We start from the raw sequence: 18923 nt of genomic DNA on the forward strand, positions 1-18923 counted from the left end.
CATGTAGAGTTGCAAATATTTAAATAATATATAATATAATAATATCTATTTATTATAGGAAACTCAAATTATCCACTTTAAAAGACATCCAGTGTTCCTATTTTTTATAAGATGCTATAAATTTTTTAAATAATAGTAAACTTTATATTATTTTCATTGAAAGTATTATTTACATACAGAATTTTATATGGTTTTTATAGATTTATTTTACTCCAAAAAATGCTACTTACACATTTTTATACCAGTTTTGAACATTTTTTATACATCTAGTGTGAAATAAGATGGAAACACATTTTTACTCGATTTAAATCAATAATACCTAAAATGTTTGACAATAAAAATATTCAAAAATATCGATTAGGGCACTACACATAAAAATAAATTGTTCATTGTATTTAACATCCTTTCAATGAGGACATACCAAATTTCCTAAAAAAATATGGATATGACAATGTTAAATAAAGTATCTCCTCTTTTATATTTAGAAAATATAGAAAAATGAACACAATTTTGGAAAGAGAGAATGAAGTTAAAAATAATATTCAAAGATTTATATTTTAATTTATATATACTATTTTGGGGTTATTGAAGCTTATAATTAATAACAATGTTTGTTATCTGTTGTTAATTAACTTAATTTACATTATTAATTAAATATATTTACATAATTATATATTCTCATATAGAAATCCGCAAATATGTATAATAGCTAAAGCCAATTTAAAGATAAACATCGAACACAGTTCAAACACAAAATGTAGTAAATAAACCGAAATACGTTGATGGAATCAACCAATGAAGTGTATCTATCAGATTTTTGTAGGGCATCCGGTGTCCTGCGAGCCGCACACGCTGACAAAAAGCAATCAGCGATTCGCATCCAATTAAGCCCCGACGGGTGTGACATGCATGTTCAGCGTCGACCGAGGGGGTGGTGGCGACCGAGGCGCGACACAAAAGATCGGTTGCCTTTTATAAAACACTTTGCTGCTCGGTTATTGAAATTCGCCGGGACTCTTATCGGTATTAGTGTCCGCTTGTTGGTAGAGATATGTCGGGGCATTGAATGTGCAACCAGCCCGGCTCAATGCATGACACTTTTCGTTTCTTTGTGTGTCGCCTCCGCAACGTGAACACACAACTGCGACAGGGTTGCCTCGCGCGATTCAGCCACAACAATTACACCCGGATATATGATAGTCGATGCAGAAACTACGAACAATTGTAACGTGTCGGGTAAGATTACGGCTGACACGGCTTCGGAATATCAGTAATCAAAAGTGGGTTTCATCACTTTTTTGCGCAGCTGCAGATATTTTCTTGTTTCTGGAGTTGACACTTCAAATGCAACAAATTCAACAAGTTTTAGAAGTTTATATACCTTCAGTATTAGGATGTCGTTCACGACAGGTCTCATATAAATACTAGAATAGGCCAAAATATTTTTTTAACTTCTAAATTGGTTCCTAGATGAGCTCTTAATCTTAACAGGAAAGATCTGCTCATCTCAGTTTTTCCTTTTTTTCTTCAGTCCCATATGGAAAAATCTATATCTCGCCATTATTTGCTGGTACAGAAAATTTCTGTTTACATTTTTTGTAGGAAATTGAACGCTCTATACAATTAATTCATAACTCTTACGGTCTGGAAGAAATCGGAGGTCGAAATTTGAAGATTTAATATTTTTCAACGGGTTTTAAAATGTAACGGAAATTTTTTTCCATAAAATTGAATATTTTATATTTATATAGCTATATAATTTATATAGCTCAAAAATATTTTTTCAATGTAATTTTCGTACTGCATCAAAATATAAAATTTCGTATAATGAAATGGAACTTTTTTTCTTTTCCATTAATGATATTTCTTAAATAAAAAATATTTTTTTCTGAAACAGGTAATTTCAAAATTCATGACAAATGGATTAATTTAAAGTATTAGAATCTTCTAAATGGTTAGATTAATCGATTAACTACAGGAGATCTTGTTTATAATGATTAATTATTTGTGAGTTATAAAATGTAAAAAAATTATAGATGTAAAAAAGATAAATTCTTCAAAATTCTTCAAATTTTGACCTCTTATATCTTCTTCTTGCGTAAAAAATATCTTTTTTTGTAGAGCGTTCAATTTGAAGAAATTACAAGAAATTTGAATAGAAATTGTCTGTGCTATCGAGATATGGATTTTGTCATATGTAACTTAAGAAAAAATGGAGAACTGATAAAGAAGACATTCCTATTAAAAAAGAGCTAGTCTTGTTTTATACAGTATTATAAAAACTACTATATTCTTATTCTATAAAATGTTGCTGGTCATAAAATATAACTTTAATTTTGAAAAGGATTTTTAATTATTAAGTTTGTGTTCATTAATTTCACATTTATGCCTTGACACATATTTTACCATGTTCCGGCAAATCTATATTTCTTCAAATTTCTTGAATAGCCGTGATGAGTTTATTTAAATTTGTAAAATTTTAATTTGCACCTAATCCTACTCAATTTTGGATTTGTGTTTGGGATCGTTTTCATGTGTAAAGAGAATCATTTCTTCAAAATAAGGAAGCAAATTGTTGAATAATATATCACTGTACAAATAAATCTCTATCCACTAACAATCTTCTCAAAATCCACTAGTCCCATTTCTTTCAGGTTGGCTTTCATTTCAGCTAACGATAAGAGTGGATTGTCTTTTGTCCTTCGAATTACTCAGTTCTCAATTTTCTTTCAAGTTGTTGAAACTCAAACAAATTTTTCCGAATCTACCATTTATTTAGCCGTTTTGTTTCTTTGTTATGGTAATTCAATAAATTGTAAATTTTCTTACAGTTACATTTCGACCATTTATTAAATAACTATATTAAGAAAAAAGAAAAAAAAATAATATAATTATATTTACAGAGAGCAATGAAACTAAAAAATTGCCTTAATTTTTTATATTGAAAAATAAAAAAGTACGCATATGAGACTCAGAAGAAGCTTCAAAATATTGCATCGAATTCACCATATAGTCCAGATATTTCTACATAAATAATAATCACTTTTTGACTATATCAATTTTTTTAAATATAAACTGTTTAATTCTAAAGAGGAGGTCATTTCATAGCATGAATTCGCTTATAGAATTTGTATGAATGTAAATTCCTATTTTTAGTATTCATGTCTTTTAGAATAATAAAAATAATCAATATCTGAAATTGACGAACATTTTGGTGCATAATATTTAATTTCGAAAAAACATATTTTCTTTTACATATTTATATGATTAAATAATACGTCAAATTTTTATTATTGTTTAGAAATGTATTGTTGGGATACAGTAAACCTGGCAAAAATTAATTAAAATTTAAAGCAACTGGGAAACAGTTTTATATTATTTTTCAATTTTATATTAAAAACTCATATGTGCAATAAAAAACTGCTAAATTATTTTTACATTTGTTTGAAAAAACATTTTTAAATTAGATCAAAGCAAATCTCATTATTCACATTCATTATACTACATCGATTGTTAAAAGGTTTTTGTACCAAATTGGTCTGTTAATCGATTTACATTAGGTAATATAAATTATTATTGCTGTTTAACAAATGTTATGGTGTCATATGAATAAGTCATAAACCAACGAGAAGGTGTCCTAACTATCAAATGTCAAAAGCCAGTTTCAAGATCACGTCTTCGTGGTGGCTTTCAGGCGGGTCATGTGCACGTGTTTGTACTTCTCCCTTAAGACGACGTTTATTATGTTTATGCGGTCCATTAAATTATCAAGTGAAAACATGCATAAGATTTGTATTTATGCGACTTCTGAAATACTTGCTCAAGAAAAAACTTTAGTTTCTCCATGATTTATTTCTAGAGATTGATGTTCACAATTATACAAAATTATTTTTGTAATAAAAATATCTAAAAACCCTCGTTGAATGTACATATTGTGCCTTAAAATAATATTACATATATGTTTATTTATAATAATGAGACTTATAAGCATCTTGTTACTTTTCCAATTATTATTTATATTACTAAATGTTATTAAAACAAATTATTATTATCTTCTTTTAGAGATGGTCAAGTAATAAATTACACTTAATGTGTTGTATAAGTAAGTAAAAAAATATTAATTTTTTAATTATAATCGACATTTTTGGCAAGAAATTGTTAACTGACTGAACCTAGTTGTAACAGTTCAAACCTTAAAATTAAATAACGATATTTATATTAAATAAATTTATGATTTAAACTAGGTTTAGAAATTAATTATAGAATTTGTTGTAATAAATAGTACAGATTATGTTTTGCAAAGAGAACGTAATGAAAAACATTTAACTTTTCATATAATTCTTTGTAGTTCTGTTTGTATGAAAGGATAATAAACGAATACATGGACTTGTCCATTTCCAAATGTAATTAAAATAATGCTTCCATTGTAGAATGCACAGAATCACGAAATCTGCTGGCGTAATGCGGAATTTTTCAATTATCTCTGATTTATTTTAGCTATACAATTTCTAGTATAAGGCTCAAACGAATTGTATTATTTTGTAATTAAAATTTCATATTGAAATGTTGTATTCATTGTAATTCGTTGCAATTAAACTGTAATTTCAAATAAAGTTTTAGTACAATTTTGTTAATTAAAATATAATAATATAAATCATAACTATTTCTATGGATATGCATACATGTATGTTTTTATTCTAAAATATATCTGATTTTGTTAAAGCTTGATCATCAATCAATACAACTTGGACCGTTAATATTTTATTTATTGGAAACATTTGCAATGATGATTTGAATTTTTATTTTGCAACGAGACAATTTGATTATTGTCTCAAAAGATGGAAGAAGTCTTTGAGGGAAAACAAAAACTTAGCAACACATTGATGAAATAATACCATGAACTATCGTCATTAAAACTGAGATAACTTCTAACTGTTTTAAAAAAACTGGTTTTGATCAATATTCTGCCATGAAAAGAGTCAAATTTCTGTGGTTTCTAGAAGTGAGCGATTAAAGGATACAAATGAAGAACTTTGCATCTCTGATTACGAATACGATATATTGTAACCAGAATTGGAGTTTTGCATATTAACATGAACTTCCCTCATGAATTGTTTTTTAATCTTTTCAAACATGTTAATATCAAAATGAAATTTCACACCTCATCAAGACATGCTATTAGATAATTATTTCTCAAGTACGAAATTAATTAAACACTTTATAGTTGTTATTTACACGGAAAAGTTTCATAGTCGAGATAAAGCGAACACATTTATTTGCTTGGTCAGGAAGGACATCTCTGGGGATGAAACTTATAAGCTTTGACTTTATTGATATGTGGATTTACCTTCCGTCACTAAGCCCATAAAATTGGAGCGGAAAGACGAAGCGGATGTATTAAATAAAAAACAAAACAAAAAAAAATTAACTGATCGTAATCTCAGATTTTCCGTAGGTTTATTATTCCCATCATTTTAGTCGTTATTAGATCGATTTTTTTCTGTCTGCCATTCAAAGGGCGAAAGTGGATATATGGATCAAAGAAATAAGTCGGAACGGTAAAATAATGACTGCGGAGTCTTTGTGAGGATTGGTGTATTGTGTATTACGAAAATATTCAAAATATATGTTGTAGAAACATTCATTGCCCTTGGTAACTTGTTATACCGTAGATGTATACTGATACACAAAGAAGAAATGTTTTCTGTCATTTTAAATTTATGTTATTTTAATTGTATGAATTTACGGATTACATGAACCCACATGAAAGTGGGTGACACAATACGACATCATAAATTTCAGGTTTTAAGCTGTTTACTCGTAAATAAAAAACTTTTTCACGAGTTTGGTTTCATGTCTGGGCGAATTCCTTATTCAGTTCACGACGTCGAACCTTTACTTCCTGAAATAAAATCTGTTATCTTAGACACATTTTTCAGCGAGTTTCAGATTTAAGATAAACTCTCACATTCAGTCGGTCCATTGAAAATGAATTTACTCGGTATTATTTCTACTGCATGTTTCGATCCTTTTAATATACGTTTGGTATAAAAATAATGAGCCAAAAGTTTTAGTTGGTTATTTTAATCTAAAACAGATTTTGTTTTTAACTGGAAAATAAATTTAATAAGCACAAGATAAATTATTACATTTTTATTAAATATTATTAAAAAACTAATTAATATTTTAAAATTAAAAAAAAAGATAAAATATTCCTAATATCAACAATAAGCTTAATGTAATACATATTGAATTACTATTTTTTTAATGTGATCAATAAAGTAATGATTTTGAGTTTGAATAATCCAATGATGGCACCAGGATGTCAAATTACTGTATTAAATGCACATTACGGAAATGATATGTCATGGATATCCCTATAGATCATTTGGAACATCCTGTGTAATGCAATTTGCATCAACAATTTACATCAATTTGATCTGATATGGCTAATTTTCTATTGTCTATCATTAATTTCATTTAAAAATCATTTAACTTATAGAAACCCATTCCTCATTACCTTCCTTTAAATTAAAAAGTGTCTTCATTATAATATTGTTATCCAGACATAAAAGCAATACATTGTATCAGTTAGAAAATGTCATCACCATTACAAATAATTCGTAAATAAAGTTGAAATTTCAGAATTGCATAATTTATACAGTGGGGGACGCGCCTCAACGAACATGCTTTTCGCTTTAGATATAATGGAATGGGAATAAGTTTAGGGCAATCAACTTTATATTCAACATAAATAAATTAAACCTTCTACGTTTGTGTTTTTCCTAAATTTTGTCCTTAAAGCGTAATATTGAGTTTCAAGAGATTGACATCAATTTGCTTTCAATTTTAATATAACTGTTATCTCTACATATTATCTGATTTGTATCATTTCAAATTAACTGTGAATTATTTTGTTTAACGTGGATGAAATTTTAAATAAATATATATCCTTTGTTTACACTTGTGTGTATAACCAATTTTACTATAATATTTAATTTTATTTATTATTCATTTACTGTTTTACTTAAATAAAATATGAATCGAACTGAAATTTATGCAATGTCACTAAATTATTATCTATATAACCAGTGAGAAAGAATATCATATTTATTATAGCAACTTTTAAAATGTTAATTATAGTCATATCTCTTTTAGTTGATGTCAACTAATTAACACTTTGTATAACAAACTTTTTGTTTTATATTTTTGGCCCATCTCCGTGACATAGACTCCATTTTCGAATTTTTCTATAGTCCTCCAAGTTTCTTAATTGCTGTCTTCATTTGTAAAATTTTTGTATCGAATTTGGTTATATTTGTCACAATTTTGGATTTGTGTTTAGAACCGTTTTCCTGTTGAAATGCATTTATTGAGAGCATTATTTTTTCTATATATGGAAGTAAATTGTTGTTTAATATATCTCTGTACATAAATCAGTTTAAAGAGGCTTATGCCAGAAGAATTGACTTTCACATTTTTAATAAAAAAGGTTTTTCTTGCTGGACTGAGGTGAAACGAACACCCATCCATTAACCATCTTTCCACAGTCCTTGAATTAATTTCAATAATTCCTATTTCCTCCCGTTTGATTTAACTGACGATCAGATTGGGTTATTTCTTGACATTCAAATTATTCAGTTGCCCATTGTCTTTCAAGCTTTTCGAACAGAAAAAATAAAAAACATTATAGGTACTGGCATTCAAGTAGTTCGGCTCATATTTTTAATATATTTTAATAAGTTACCACAATTAAACTGTCATGAATGATGTTAATTAATATTTACTAATTATTTTAAAACAATAATCATTGGAACTAATAGAAGAAATTAATTGACAAGAAAATTCTGTTACGATATGTTTAGTTAGCATTCCAAAGGACGTTATTATAATAAATTATTCTTCCCTTTATTTCTCAATCCTAATAATCTATATAAAAATATGATTATAAAAAAGTTTCGACATTATTGGGTTTTAAATAATTGAAGTGTACTTTCAAATTCTATATTTCTGCCATGTGTTGTATTCGAAACAATTTATTTTCGCATAATAACATTGTATTGAATTAGGGTTGTGTGGTAACCAAATGTTGCCTAGATAGTTTAATAATACGCGAGACCTTGCTTTTCACCAGTATCGAAACAAGCGATTTTGGGCAACCCTTACAAATTATGAAACTGTAGATAATGAATGAAATTTCATGTTTATTCAGGAAAATTTCAATTCACAAAGTTCAGTTCTTGTCAGGCTCATATGTCCCAGATAATTTTCAATTGTGAATTTATTTATATATATATCACTCATTATAATTACTTATTCTAAAATATTATATGAATTAAAATATATAAACAACAGTAAATTTGTCGTATGTGATAAACGAAATATTGTTTAGGTTTTCTGAAATTTTCACCAGCATATCTAATAAAATTAAATATATAATAAATAATTATTTTGTTTCAGATATACAGATGTTCCATATCTAATTCCAAGCTAGTAAATACTTTCACAACAACCCCAACAAAGGTTAGTAAAATGCGATATATATTTTACTCCTATTAAAATAAAACTATGTAACAGAAATATTATTGTGATATTTATTTTTAATACTTGGAATATCATTCAATATTGGTTTAATATTAATATTTAAAATGAATTTTATACGAGTAAAAATAATTCTAAAAAGAAATAAAACACAGCCCGCATATATTCATCACAGCTTTTGTTTATGAAAAATAAAAAATTAAATAAAATACTAATTGGCAGAATTATAAAATAAAACTATGAATTTTCTATATTCATTTCGTAGACTCTTTTGTTCGAAAAATGATGAAATATACCAGTTTTAGTATTACTCCCAAGTGAATACCGCCCGTGAATTGTAAAGAACAAAACTAATGCTGCCATCGTTTGTAATAAACTAACGTCTAACGACAATATTTGAGTATTTGACTATAATTCTAGACAATGTTCTCATACTAATTATCCAATAATAGTTGAAGTGTTTTATCAAATTAATTAGTTTGAAATACCGAGGTTAGATTTAGATATCATGTCTTGGCTAAATACTTGAACAATAGATAATCCTATAATTATAAAAGTTATACTTATGAAGCTTTGTTTAAGTTATAAAGCTCATTTATCTTAAAAGGTTTTTGTCCTTTTTGTCCTTAGTCGTAATAAGAATGAAAACCTTTTTAATTTGAAGGATTTATATTTATCAACCGTCGTATTTAAGATTTTTTCAACAAACGTTTTACAAATTTACTCATAATTTCTTTCCATATATTATAATAATGTCAGTTTATTATAGAGAAAATAAATGTTTATGTCTTAAAGTATTATTATACATTAATGTTAGGTATCGCAAAAAGTAATTAATTTTTTCACTATTAACTTAAAGTTAACATAATTTTATTTTATTCGAATAAGTACACTGCGTCGCAAAATTATGGAATACTTTTAAAAATATACAAAAATGAAACAAAATGTTGTTTTTGTTAAAGTATTTTTTTGATAAATTAAGCACACAGTTTTAAGGCAAATCTATAGTATTATGCATGGAGTATTTTCATCAGGCGCGTCAATGTCCTTTTGACATTCTTATCAGTGCCCTCCCAAATTTCTATGATCTTTTCCTCTAATTGATTTAAAGTGGTGGCGGTTGAAGTGCTCTAATTAAATTAATTAATCTTCCTATATGGTCTAATAAATATTCAATCGGATTTAAGTCCGGACTTCAAGCTGGCCAGTTCATTAGCGGAATATTTACCTTGTCAAGGTAGCGAAGGGTACAACATGAGTTTCTAGGATTTCCCTTATATACCTGTCAGCCCTGGAGCTTCCTCCAGCAATGACAACCAGTTCCGTATGCAAACTAATGCCTACTCAAACAAATCATTACCGATCCTCCACTAAAAGTAAGAGTTTCGGCTATATTACATTGAACGTGATGTTTCCTGGTCGCCTATGTACTATTCTACCACGATCATTGCTATTTTAAGAAAACCTAGACTCATCACTAAACAATACATGGCTCCACTCAGCTTCCCCCAATGAAAGTACCCTCAAGCGAAATTCAGGCGATCCCTACGATATGTTGCAGTCACTAAGGGACCTATTACAACACGGTACGGGGTTATTTTCCTCCTTTAGTTTTCTCCTTATATCCTGGCTTATTTTTACATTATAAATCAATGAAAATTGTTGTTGCAGTAAAGTACTGGTCACAAAACTTTGTCTAAGAGTTTGGTTTCTTAAATATCAGTCTTGTTATGACAAAATTATTCTGTTCAGGTCTTTTTTTGTTGGTACTCGTTTCATAAAATGGTTTAATCACTTTTGAAATCGCCCATTGTATCGTATTTAGTTGGTTTGATATCTCTTTTGACTTTTTCCTTGTTTGTAAAGAGTACACATCTGTCACATTCTTAAACCAAAAACATGTTTTAAATACAATGTAGGGAAATAAATACAGTTTACAAAAATTTTAAAATATTCAAATAATTAACGTAAATTATTTTTTCGATTATTATCAATTTTTATTCGCCAAGTGTACTAAAATTATTGCTTTTTTACATTTAATTGGTACGGTTTTTGGTAGCAGAAATAGAAAGCCGACGGCACACGGACAGGTGAAAACGGCCGAAGTCTCGTGCGCTCTTGTTTGGTTGCCGGGGCGACGGGCGCGCGCCGCGACGCTTCTCTGTCTGGGGCATTGATTGCACCGCCGCGTTTCTATTCGACGGCCGCCGCCGGCCGCACACGCCACTGACGTGGAGATGACGCACTGTTGTTTCAATCACAGTACCAATTTATATGTTTTTTTCGTAATTGTTGAATATTGTTCTTCAAATAGAAGAATAGGTAACATTTGGATAAGAAAGTAACTGAGATATATTAAATTTATATACTGCATTTTCGAGTGTCGGATGTTGAGTTTTGCTTTTAGACTATCCAGTTGTTTTAGTGATCCAATTTTATGTATTGCAGAATATACTTTACTTCCTTTCTAGATTTATTTTAGATGTGAATAATTATTGTGTTCTCCAGAAAATAAAATATATTGATAATTATTTGCCTTATATATAAAATTACAGTATAACCTTCTTATTATCTTAAAGTCCATCTTTGCAGAAAGATATAACGTTATCTTAGAAATTTTGTGTTTGTAAAGAATTAAACAGTTGGTTAAACAAAAGGTGTTCCAAGTAATTCCAGACTAAATAAAACCAAATAATAAAACTAATTTAAGTCTACACAATTCATTATTTTCAGCTTATAAAAATTTTTAGTGGCACATTTTTACATAGCATAATCACTTCAAAAATATATCTTTTTAAAATTATAAGAAAATAAGGGCAAATCTACTTCAAATGTAAATCATAATTGAATTTGTCATTAAAATAAAGAAAAAAAAAACAATATTTAAAATGATCAAAAAATAATAAATACAAATTACATAGTTACACAGTACATTTTTCAGGTACAAGTTAACAAATATGATATTTCAAGAAAGTATTATAAAAGCATCTTTAAAAGTGATGAGATTTTGTGGCTTATTGAATATAAAATTTTTTTAATATAAACTTTTTAATAATAAAGTTTTATTGCACACTTTGCCAGGTGTAAATTTTTGTAAATATTTCAGGAACATACAGAAACATCTCGATGTGATTTGCGACGATTTTAAAAAACTTAACATCAGCTCTGGAAATTCATTCGAAATCAACCAATTTTGACCACATTGTGCACATTGAAATCTCCGTAATAAAGAGATTTTTTAATATGATTTCGGATATTAATGGATTTTTAATGTTGTTACGACTGTGCGACGACGGGAACTGAGTTTTGATAGTTCAGTTTTCACGTCATGAATACGATTTGTGATTCTGATAGCGTTCAAATGTGTGTTACTTTCTCACTTGAGATTTGCTCGCGGATCTCGCTTTCAATGGAACTTTGATAGTCGTCCCCCGTACCCCAGATACTTAAACTACTTCTATACCGAAACTTTAACAATTAGGATTTCTAAAATGGATTCTTATTGAATCATGCAAAATTTATGAGGTAATTATCCGCAGAACAAAGGGCCAGTTAAACTGCACGAAGTAACGATTACATTCCTTTAAGTAATTATTTTCAATACAATGGTGCATAATAATCCTATGGAAACATACAGCTGCTGCAGTCTCATTGAAATTTAAGCCATCGTTTCAACGGTCAACCGCGACATCAGGATAGTATTTAGCGTGGACCCGTTATTCAGGAGCTCGATCACTAAACCGCATCAACACTGGTTTGTTTCAGGATCATCGGTTTGCGGCAACCGTGCTAGTCAATCAGTCTTCGCTTTTATCTTTCGGATGTCCATCGAAACTGGGGCCACCAAATACAATGTATTGTTGGGCCATTTTAAATTACTACCTTCCCAAACTAACCCGGAGCAATTACCGATCCGTGCTGCTCCAGCAAATTAACCATCAATGTTTAAAACACACAGATTTTACCTAACAAGAGCTGAATTAATGTCCGTGTATCAGTATAATGTTTTCCTTTTCGGAAACGTCTACCCATTGAGCAAACCGATATTGAATGAAACGTCAACGTTCTATTTCAATGTGATAAACGTCGAACGTTTTTAAATTCGTCCCGCATATCCTAATTGAATCCTGAAGACGTTCCAAGAGTTTGAACACGTTGTGTTTGTTCATTTGCGCACGGCAGACGATACAGCAAGCCGCAGACGCCGAAAAGGAAACCACGTGCCGTTCTCCCATCGCGGTATCTGTCGCCAGCAATGCAAATAACATCTGATTTGCGGCTCCGATACGAGATACGTTTCACCGGAAATTTTCGCGCTGTCTCTGTGGTTTTGCCGGTGCTTTTGGGCTCTATCTCGCGTCTACTTCTGTAATATGCCACGGTGAAAAGAAATACGACACCGTTATTATCTTATTGAAAGGATATTGTGATAGATGGTCCTTGTAAATTGAAATTTATGAGACCCTTGTAAATCGCATCTGATGCTAATAAATAAGAGCGAATTTTATCAGCATGGTGAAGTCCAGTAATTAAAAAGAAACATAAATGTTTTCTTCAGTTGGTGTCTGGAGATTGGGATGGGAAACATCGATGCTTTAGCCTTATAATCAATCCATCAGAATTTTGATTTGCGTTTGGGATTGTTTTCATGTTAAAACACATTTATTAAGAGCATAATCTCTTCAATATATGGAAACAAATTGTTATTTAATACATACATGCAATACATTGTATATCTCTGTACAAAAAATAAATCCAAGGGAGCTTAAACCAGAAGAATGGAATCATTCATATAACATATCTGAAACACCCCTATATTTCACTATGGGTATAACAAACTTTTTGTATAGATTTGTCTCTGTAGGATATTTAACATAAGCCGAACTATAATTTCTTTTATAGTAAATAACCGATTTAAATTCACAGGGAGCAATGAGGGATCATAAAGTAGCAATTTTTACAAAAATTTTGTCCATTGAAAATAAAAAGATATTCAACTTTCTAAAGAATAAAATTAAAAACAGCAGTTGCATGTTCTGCACAATAATAACAGCAAAAACAATAAAATGGATACGGCATCATATTTTTTAGTGGTACGGATCATATTTTTAATATATTTTAAAAAGTTGCTATAATTATGGCCATTACTGTATGTTTAAAATATTTTCTAATTCTCTTTTTTAAAACGACGCTGATTGATCCTTACGTTTCCATTATTGTTATCCTGTAGTCCTGACAAAATGTAAACTATTAAATAACATTGTATATACACTCCTAGACAAAAGTTTGGGAACCTTAAAATTACAGTTCTATCTTCTGTAAAGGGGATTAATAAAAATGTTTCTATAAGTTATAGAGTTATAGTTATAGTAATATTTATTTTTATTAAGATATCATAAAGTAAAATAGAATTTATCCTAACCTAAATTAAACTATTTTTTTTGGACATAAGTTTGGAAACCTTATTAAATAATTTAAATAATAATTTTCGAATAATAAACCAAAAACAAATAGAAGCATTAATATTTTGATTTGTAACTATCAGCTTTTATGACTCTTGGACACGTTTTATTCACGAAGCCAACCAATTTTCTGGTAAATTTTATAGACAGTTTTTGCTATTCCTTTGTGCAGAATATCAGAAATTCGATTGTACCACACCCTCATTTCTAAAGTCTAAAGTTTGTTTTGGTTTGGGATTTGCTTTCACTTTGCCATGATTAAAAATAATGTTTTTAATTTGTTTACTACCATGAAAATCTAAACAACACTGGTAGATGGTCAAAATAAATTAAATTATTAAAATGCAATAATATTAATATTTTATTTTAAAATTATTGTTTATTTACCCTTTTAAACAATTATATCCTCAGGTTCCCAAAGTTTTGACCAGGAGTGTATATTTAAAATGGTAACAAAAATGTTCGTAAAATTTTATTTGACACAATAGATCTGATATTGGAAATGAGAACAATGCATGAATATTTTTCATACATATATTGGACATATAGAAAATATTGGAATGCATTAAATTGGAATTTTTATACAAGTACATTTTAGAAATCCGTTCTGCAGTTAAATAACAAATATTTTGCTGAAATAATTGTAATTACAGTTTCCGCTTTACATCTACTGCATTATTATTTAATAAATTTTATATAATAAATTTATTATTCAGGGATTAAAATTATGGAACGAAATTTATAATTCAATTTTTAAATATGTTCTCTATCAGACCAAATAATAATTTTAAATTATTTTATACAAACTACCTACTCATAAAAAACCAAAAAAATGTATGATATTATTGTCAATTGTTGAAAATTTCATATTGTACCCGTTTTTTAAGTATAAAAATAAAATAGTTTCCTATTGTTAAGCTTCATTGTACGAAAAGATTGTGTGTGTTACTTGTGCGAGCCTGTGTCCTATAATACTCTTCTAGTTATCTTCATGATACACTCATGATCCTCATTAGGGTCGTCAAAAGCGAACAGTAGCGTATAATTTTCCGGCGTTCGGTTCTATAAAACTACAAAGAATGACCGTAACATGCTGAGCGGTGGAATCTCATCAATTTAATGACAAATAACGAGACGAAACAACGCCGAATGTTTTTTATACTTTGTAGACTGTAGCAAAAAGTTAGCTATGCCGAATTGGTTGCTACAACATAAAAATAGCAAATTGTAAATTACAGTCTAAATAAAGGACACATTGTTTGAGACGAGTATATACTTAGATTGGATGGTCGATCTAAAGAAGAAAAAAGGTCGCCTTTTAATTCCAGAATGGAAAAAAAGGTTTTCTTTAAAGGTAAATAATACTTTGTATATATGGATTGTGGTAATTTTTTACAAATGATAATGTGGTGAAGATTAATAATCCTGGATTATGTTAATTGAAAATGTTTATTTTATAGCCTTTAAAACCGTTTCCAATTGTAGTTTTAGTACACTAAAATCTGTAATCGCCAATAAAGTAATTTATGTGGTAGAAATTTACAACGTTCGTAAATTTTAGGAATTCGATAGTTTATTACGCCTCCAGATTATCGCTAAAACTCCCTATTGATTAAAAACAAGACAAAACAATGTAAAACGGAATCTAAATAATTTGATCGGTATATAATGTATTGATTTTTGTATCAGTAGATTTTAAATTAAATATAAGCCACTGCTTTTGCCTGCAAGGTAATTTCTCCAGGGATGCTCTAATTCAACCCAAATCAGCTTATAACATTTATGTCGAATACAGTTTACCGGACCATAAAATGTGAAAAAATAACCGAATGATTTTCATTTTCGCATGTAGACATCAACATTCATTTAAAAATTTATATTACTTATTGATTTATAATCAAAATCCATTGTTTCGACAAAGTTTTAAAAGTTTTAAATTAGTCAGTTTATTTGAATCCAATCAAAAATTTTAAATTACATTTCTTTTCGGTTCATGAGGTATTTAGGTTAACATATAAAAAAGTAAAGATTTAATCCGTTTATAGAATTTTAGGAAATATGTACAATTAGACAAAAGGTGATTAATTGAACAACAATAACATTATATTAAAAGCAATTACATCCTTGTAACTATATTTTATAAAAAAGTGATTTGTAGATGTAATGAGCAAAAAATTAAGTAAAATGACAGTTTTTATAAATTTTACTTTTTGAGATATGGGAAGCAATAACAAAACTATTTCAGGAGGGAATGTCTTGCTCAATAAAAACTTACAAATATTTTAACATTTTAAAATTAGATTTAATTTAATAGCATATAAATATTGGAGATATAGAAGAGGTAAATATTAAATGGAATAATGTATATTAATCGCCGTTCCTAATATAAATTTACAGGTGAATAACTTCTTCTCACCCCTGGATATGAAGACTACATTCAGAAGTCACATTTAATGTCACCCTTACCCTATGTGGTTTCTGCCAGATTAGTGCTTACTTATGCAAGTTGGACGTAATAAGCTAATGGGAGGAACTTTGTAGAGGTCATTATAAGTTAACCAAGTGTATTGTATGGACCAAGTTGTAAACTTGATAATTCGAAAGTCATTTTCCTGTTTTCTATTTTTTTCCCCATATCTGAGGGGTGAACAAATTTTGTAGCTCTTTGGTTCTTTAAATTGACTTAAATATATCAAACCATACAAATTATTTTGGGGGATTTTACCTATTAATAATAAGTACATAGTACAGTGAGTTGAAATAAAATAATTGCTATGTACTCAGTAAAAATAGTTTTAGGAAATTGACGGCAAAAAACCTACATTAGAATGTACTATAATACATTCATCCAACCGTTTTTGATCAAATGGTTTACTAGTCACTTGACATAATCATATAGGCAGTGGTTTTCTAAATGCCTTTAACAGGTTCTGAGTGTAATACCAAAATAAACGAAATCTTCGTAGAATTTTCGGTCCTAATCGAATAGCGAAGAGGCCATTCCGGACGTATCGAGTGTTTAAGTAAAAGCGACCGAATCGGAAACTTTATTATTGGGACATTGGGGAGAAAGCGAAGGTGGACGAACGAAATTAAGTTCCCATCGACCGGACACCGTCAAATACTTATATTGTGAAATATAAATGAAGAGGGGCAGCGCGGAAAATGGCGCACCAATTCCCCGGTGTGTAATTATAAAACTAAATCGATCAGAAGTTTTATCGAGTTTAAGTAGCGTGCAAGACTGTACGGGAACATATTAAACTTTTATATTCCACTAATACATTTCTAATTCGTAATGTTTTATTTGTGGCAAAGTTAAATAATTAAAAAAGTTTATTTCAGTCATGATTAAAAACAAACATTAAGTATTTTTTATGGTGAGGTACAAAATAAAAATATTTGCATAAAATTTATAGCATTACTAACAGAATAAATACTGTGCTTTTGATTAACAAGTTTAAATGAAGTTTAAGTTATTTCTCGGGAGACATCCACACTCAATAAAATGTATCTTTTAAGTTAATTATTAAATTAACATCATCCAAAACAAAACCGACAATTTCATCTTGATATCAACGACTAAACGAATAAAGAGAACAGAAATGGAGAAACCCGCCTAAAAACGCAGTCGACTTTCAGTTCTGAAGCGACGATGGTAATTAATTGAATTGGTTCGTCCCTCCATTGTTGCCAACCCCGAGTTCAGTGTATCCATTGAATCGTTTTGATACAAAATTTCATAAAACATAAATATCGCATATAATCAAAAGAGTAGAACTTTTGTCGGGATTTTCATTGTTAATTTTTATGGAGGTTTTTGATGAGATTTTCTGGGCAGTTCGTTTCAGTTTTTTCATTAGGTTTGGTCCAATTTTCTCTAATTAGTAAAATATTGGTTCGTTGGCAACAGTGTGAGATGCGGCGATCCACGAACAATCTGGTAACTGAATTTTGAAATTATGGATCGTGTTGTGAATTATGTATTCCATAAAAGTTTAAATTGATTTTCAACTCTTCGTTAAATGGCCTTTGTTTACATTCGGGATGCGATACTGATAGGCAACATGGCTTCATCACAAACATTTTGCTATCCTCATTTGTACGTCTAATTTTCAATATTAGCGGCATAACGTGACACTATTATGTCACGATAACATTTACTGTGTAAATGTAAATGTTTAAAAAATTACATTTTTCTATCACCGTTTAAAACTCTGCTGAATTTTATATTAAGCTGTTATAAAATTTTGTTCATCCCCATCAATCTTACCTTATAACCCCTATAAACCACACTTTTCTGTCTACTTTAATAACACTATGCAAGAAGAGATAATCTCCTTTAAATGTTTAGGGCACATTAAATACATAGATAATAATCAAAAACATTATAAATTATTTTGCACCAGGACCCACATGATTGCCAGTTGCTTTGTAGGATGCAATGAGGAATTTTCTTTACAAACCCAATAACTGCCTTTATCCCACGCCACTGAGTTAAATAATCCCTTTGTGTGAAAAATCTTCAGCGGTGACCTAATTTGGACCTTGGAAATGTAACTTTACTAGAGTATAGATATTCTCAATTAGATACTTCATTTTTTATTTACTTTTTATGATTTTTTAATTAAATTTAGTTTTCTTTAGTCTCGTATACTTCCCCAACATTAAAATTAAATCTAACAAATTAAAGAAATATTTCAAATAATTTTTATAAAATAAATAAAGAAAATGGTTAATTCATTAATTTCCAACAAAAATTATAGTTTAAATGTATAGTAGTGACCATAATTATAACAACTTATTAAATTATATTAAAAATATGAACTATACAATTTAGATCAGATGCGAGTACCTATAATTTTTTATATATTTTCTATTATTGTTCTGTCTACTCCGTAAACTGTAAGAAAAATTATA

The 18923-nt window shown here is 29.0% G+C and overlaps 1 protein-coding gene across 7 annotated transcripts in view; it reads left to right on the plus strand.

Annotated features, from left to right (window-relative positions):
* Positions 1 to 18923, plus strand: part of LOC109609093 (poly(rC)-binding protein 3) — a 97103-nt gene that overhangs the window by 3678 nt on the left and 74502 nt on the right. For 6 of the 7 annotated variants that reach the window (XR_007547568.1, XM_049965114.1, XM_049965113.1 and 3 more), the window contains exon 2: positions 8461 to 8523. The exons of the other annotated variant lie outside the window; for it this stretch is intronic. Coding sequence is in view for 1 of the 6 variants with exons in the window: in XM_049965113.1 (XP_049821070.1) it covers positions 8461 to 8523 (63 nt within the window). In the remaining 5 variants the exon portion in view is untranslated. The remainder of the gene's footprint in view (positions 1 to 8460; positions 8524 to 18923) is intronic. 7 annotated transcript variants of the gene reach the window in all.

This window comes from Aethina tumida, chromosome 3 (genome assembly GCF_024364675.1).
Source record: "Aethina tumida isolate Nest 87 chromosome 3, icAetTumi1.1, whole genome shotgun sequence".
In the NCBI taxonomy this organism is placed as follows: Eukaryota; Metazoa; Arthropoda; class Insecta; order Coleoptera; family Nitidulidae; genus Aethina; species Aethina tumida.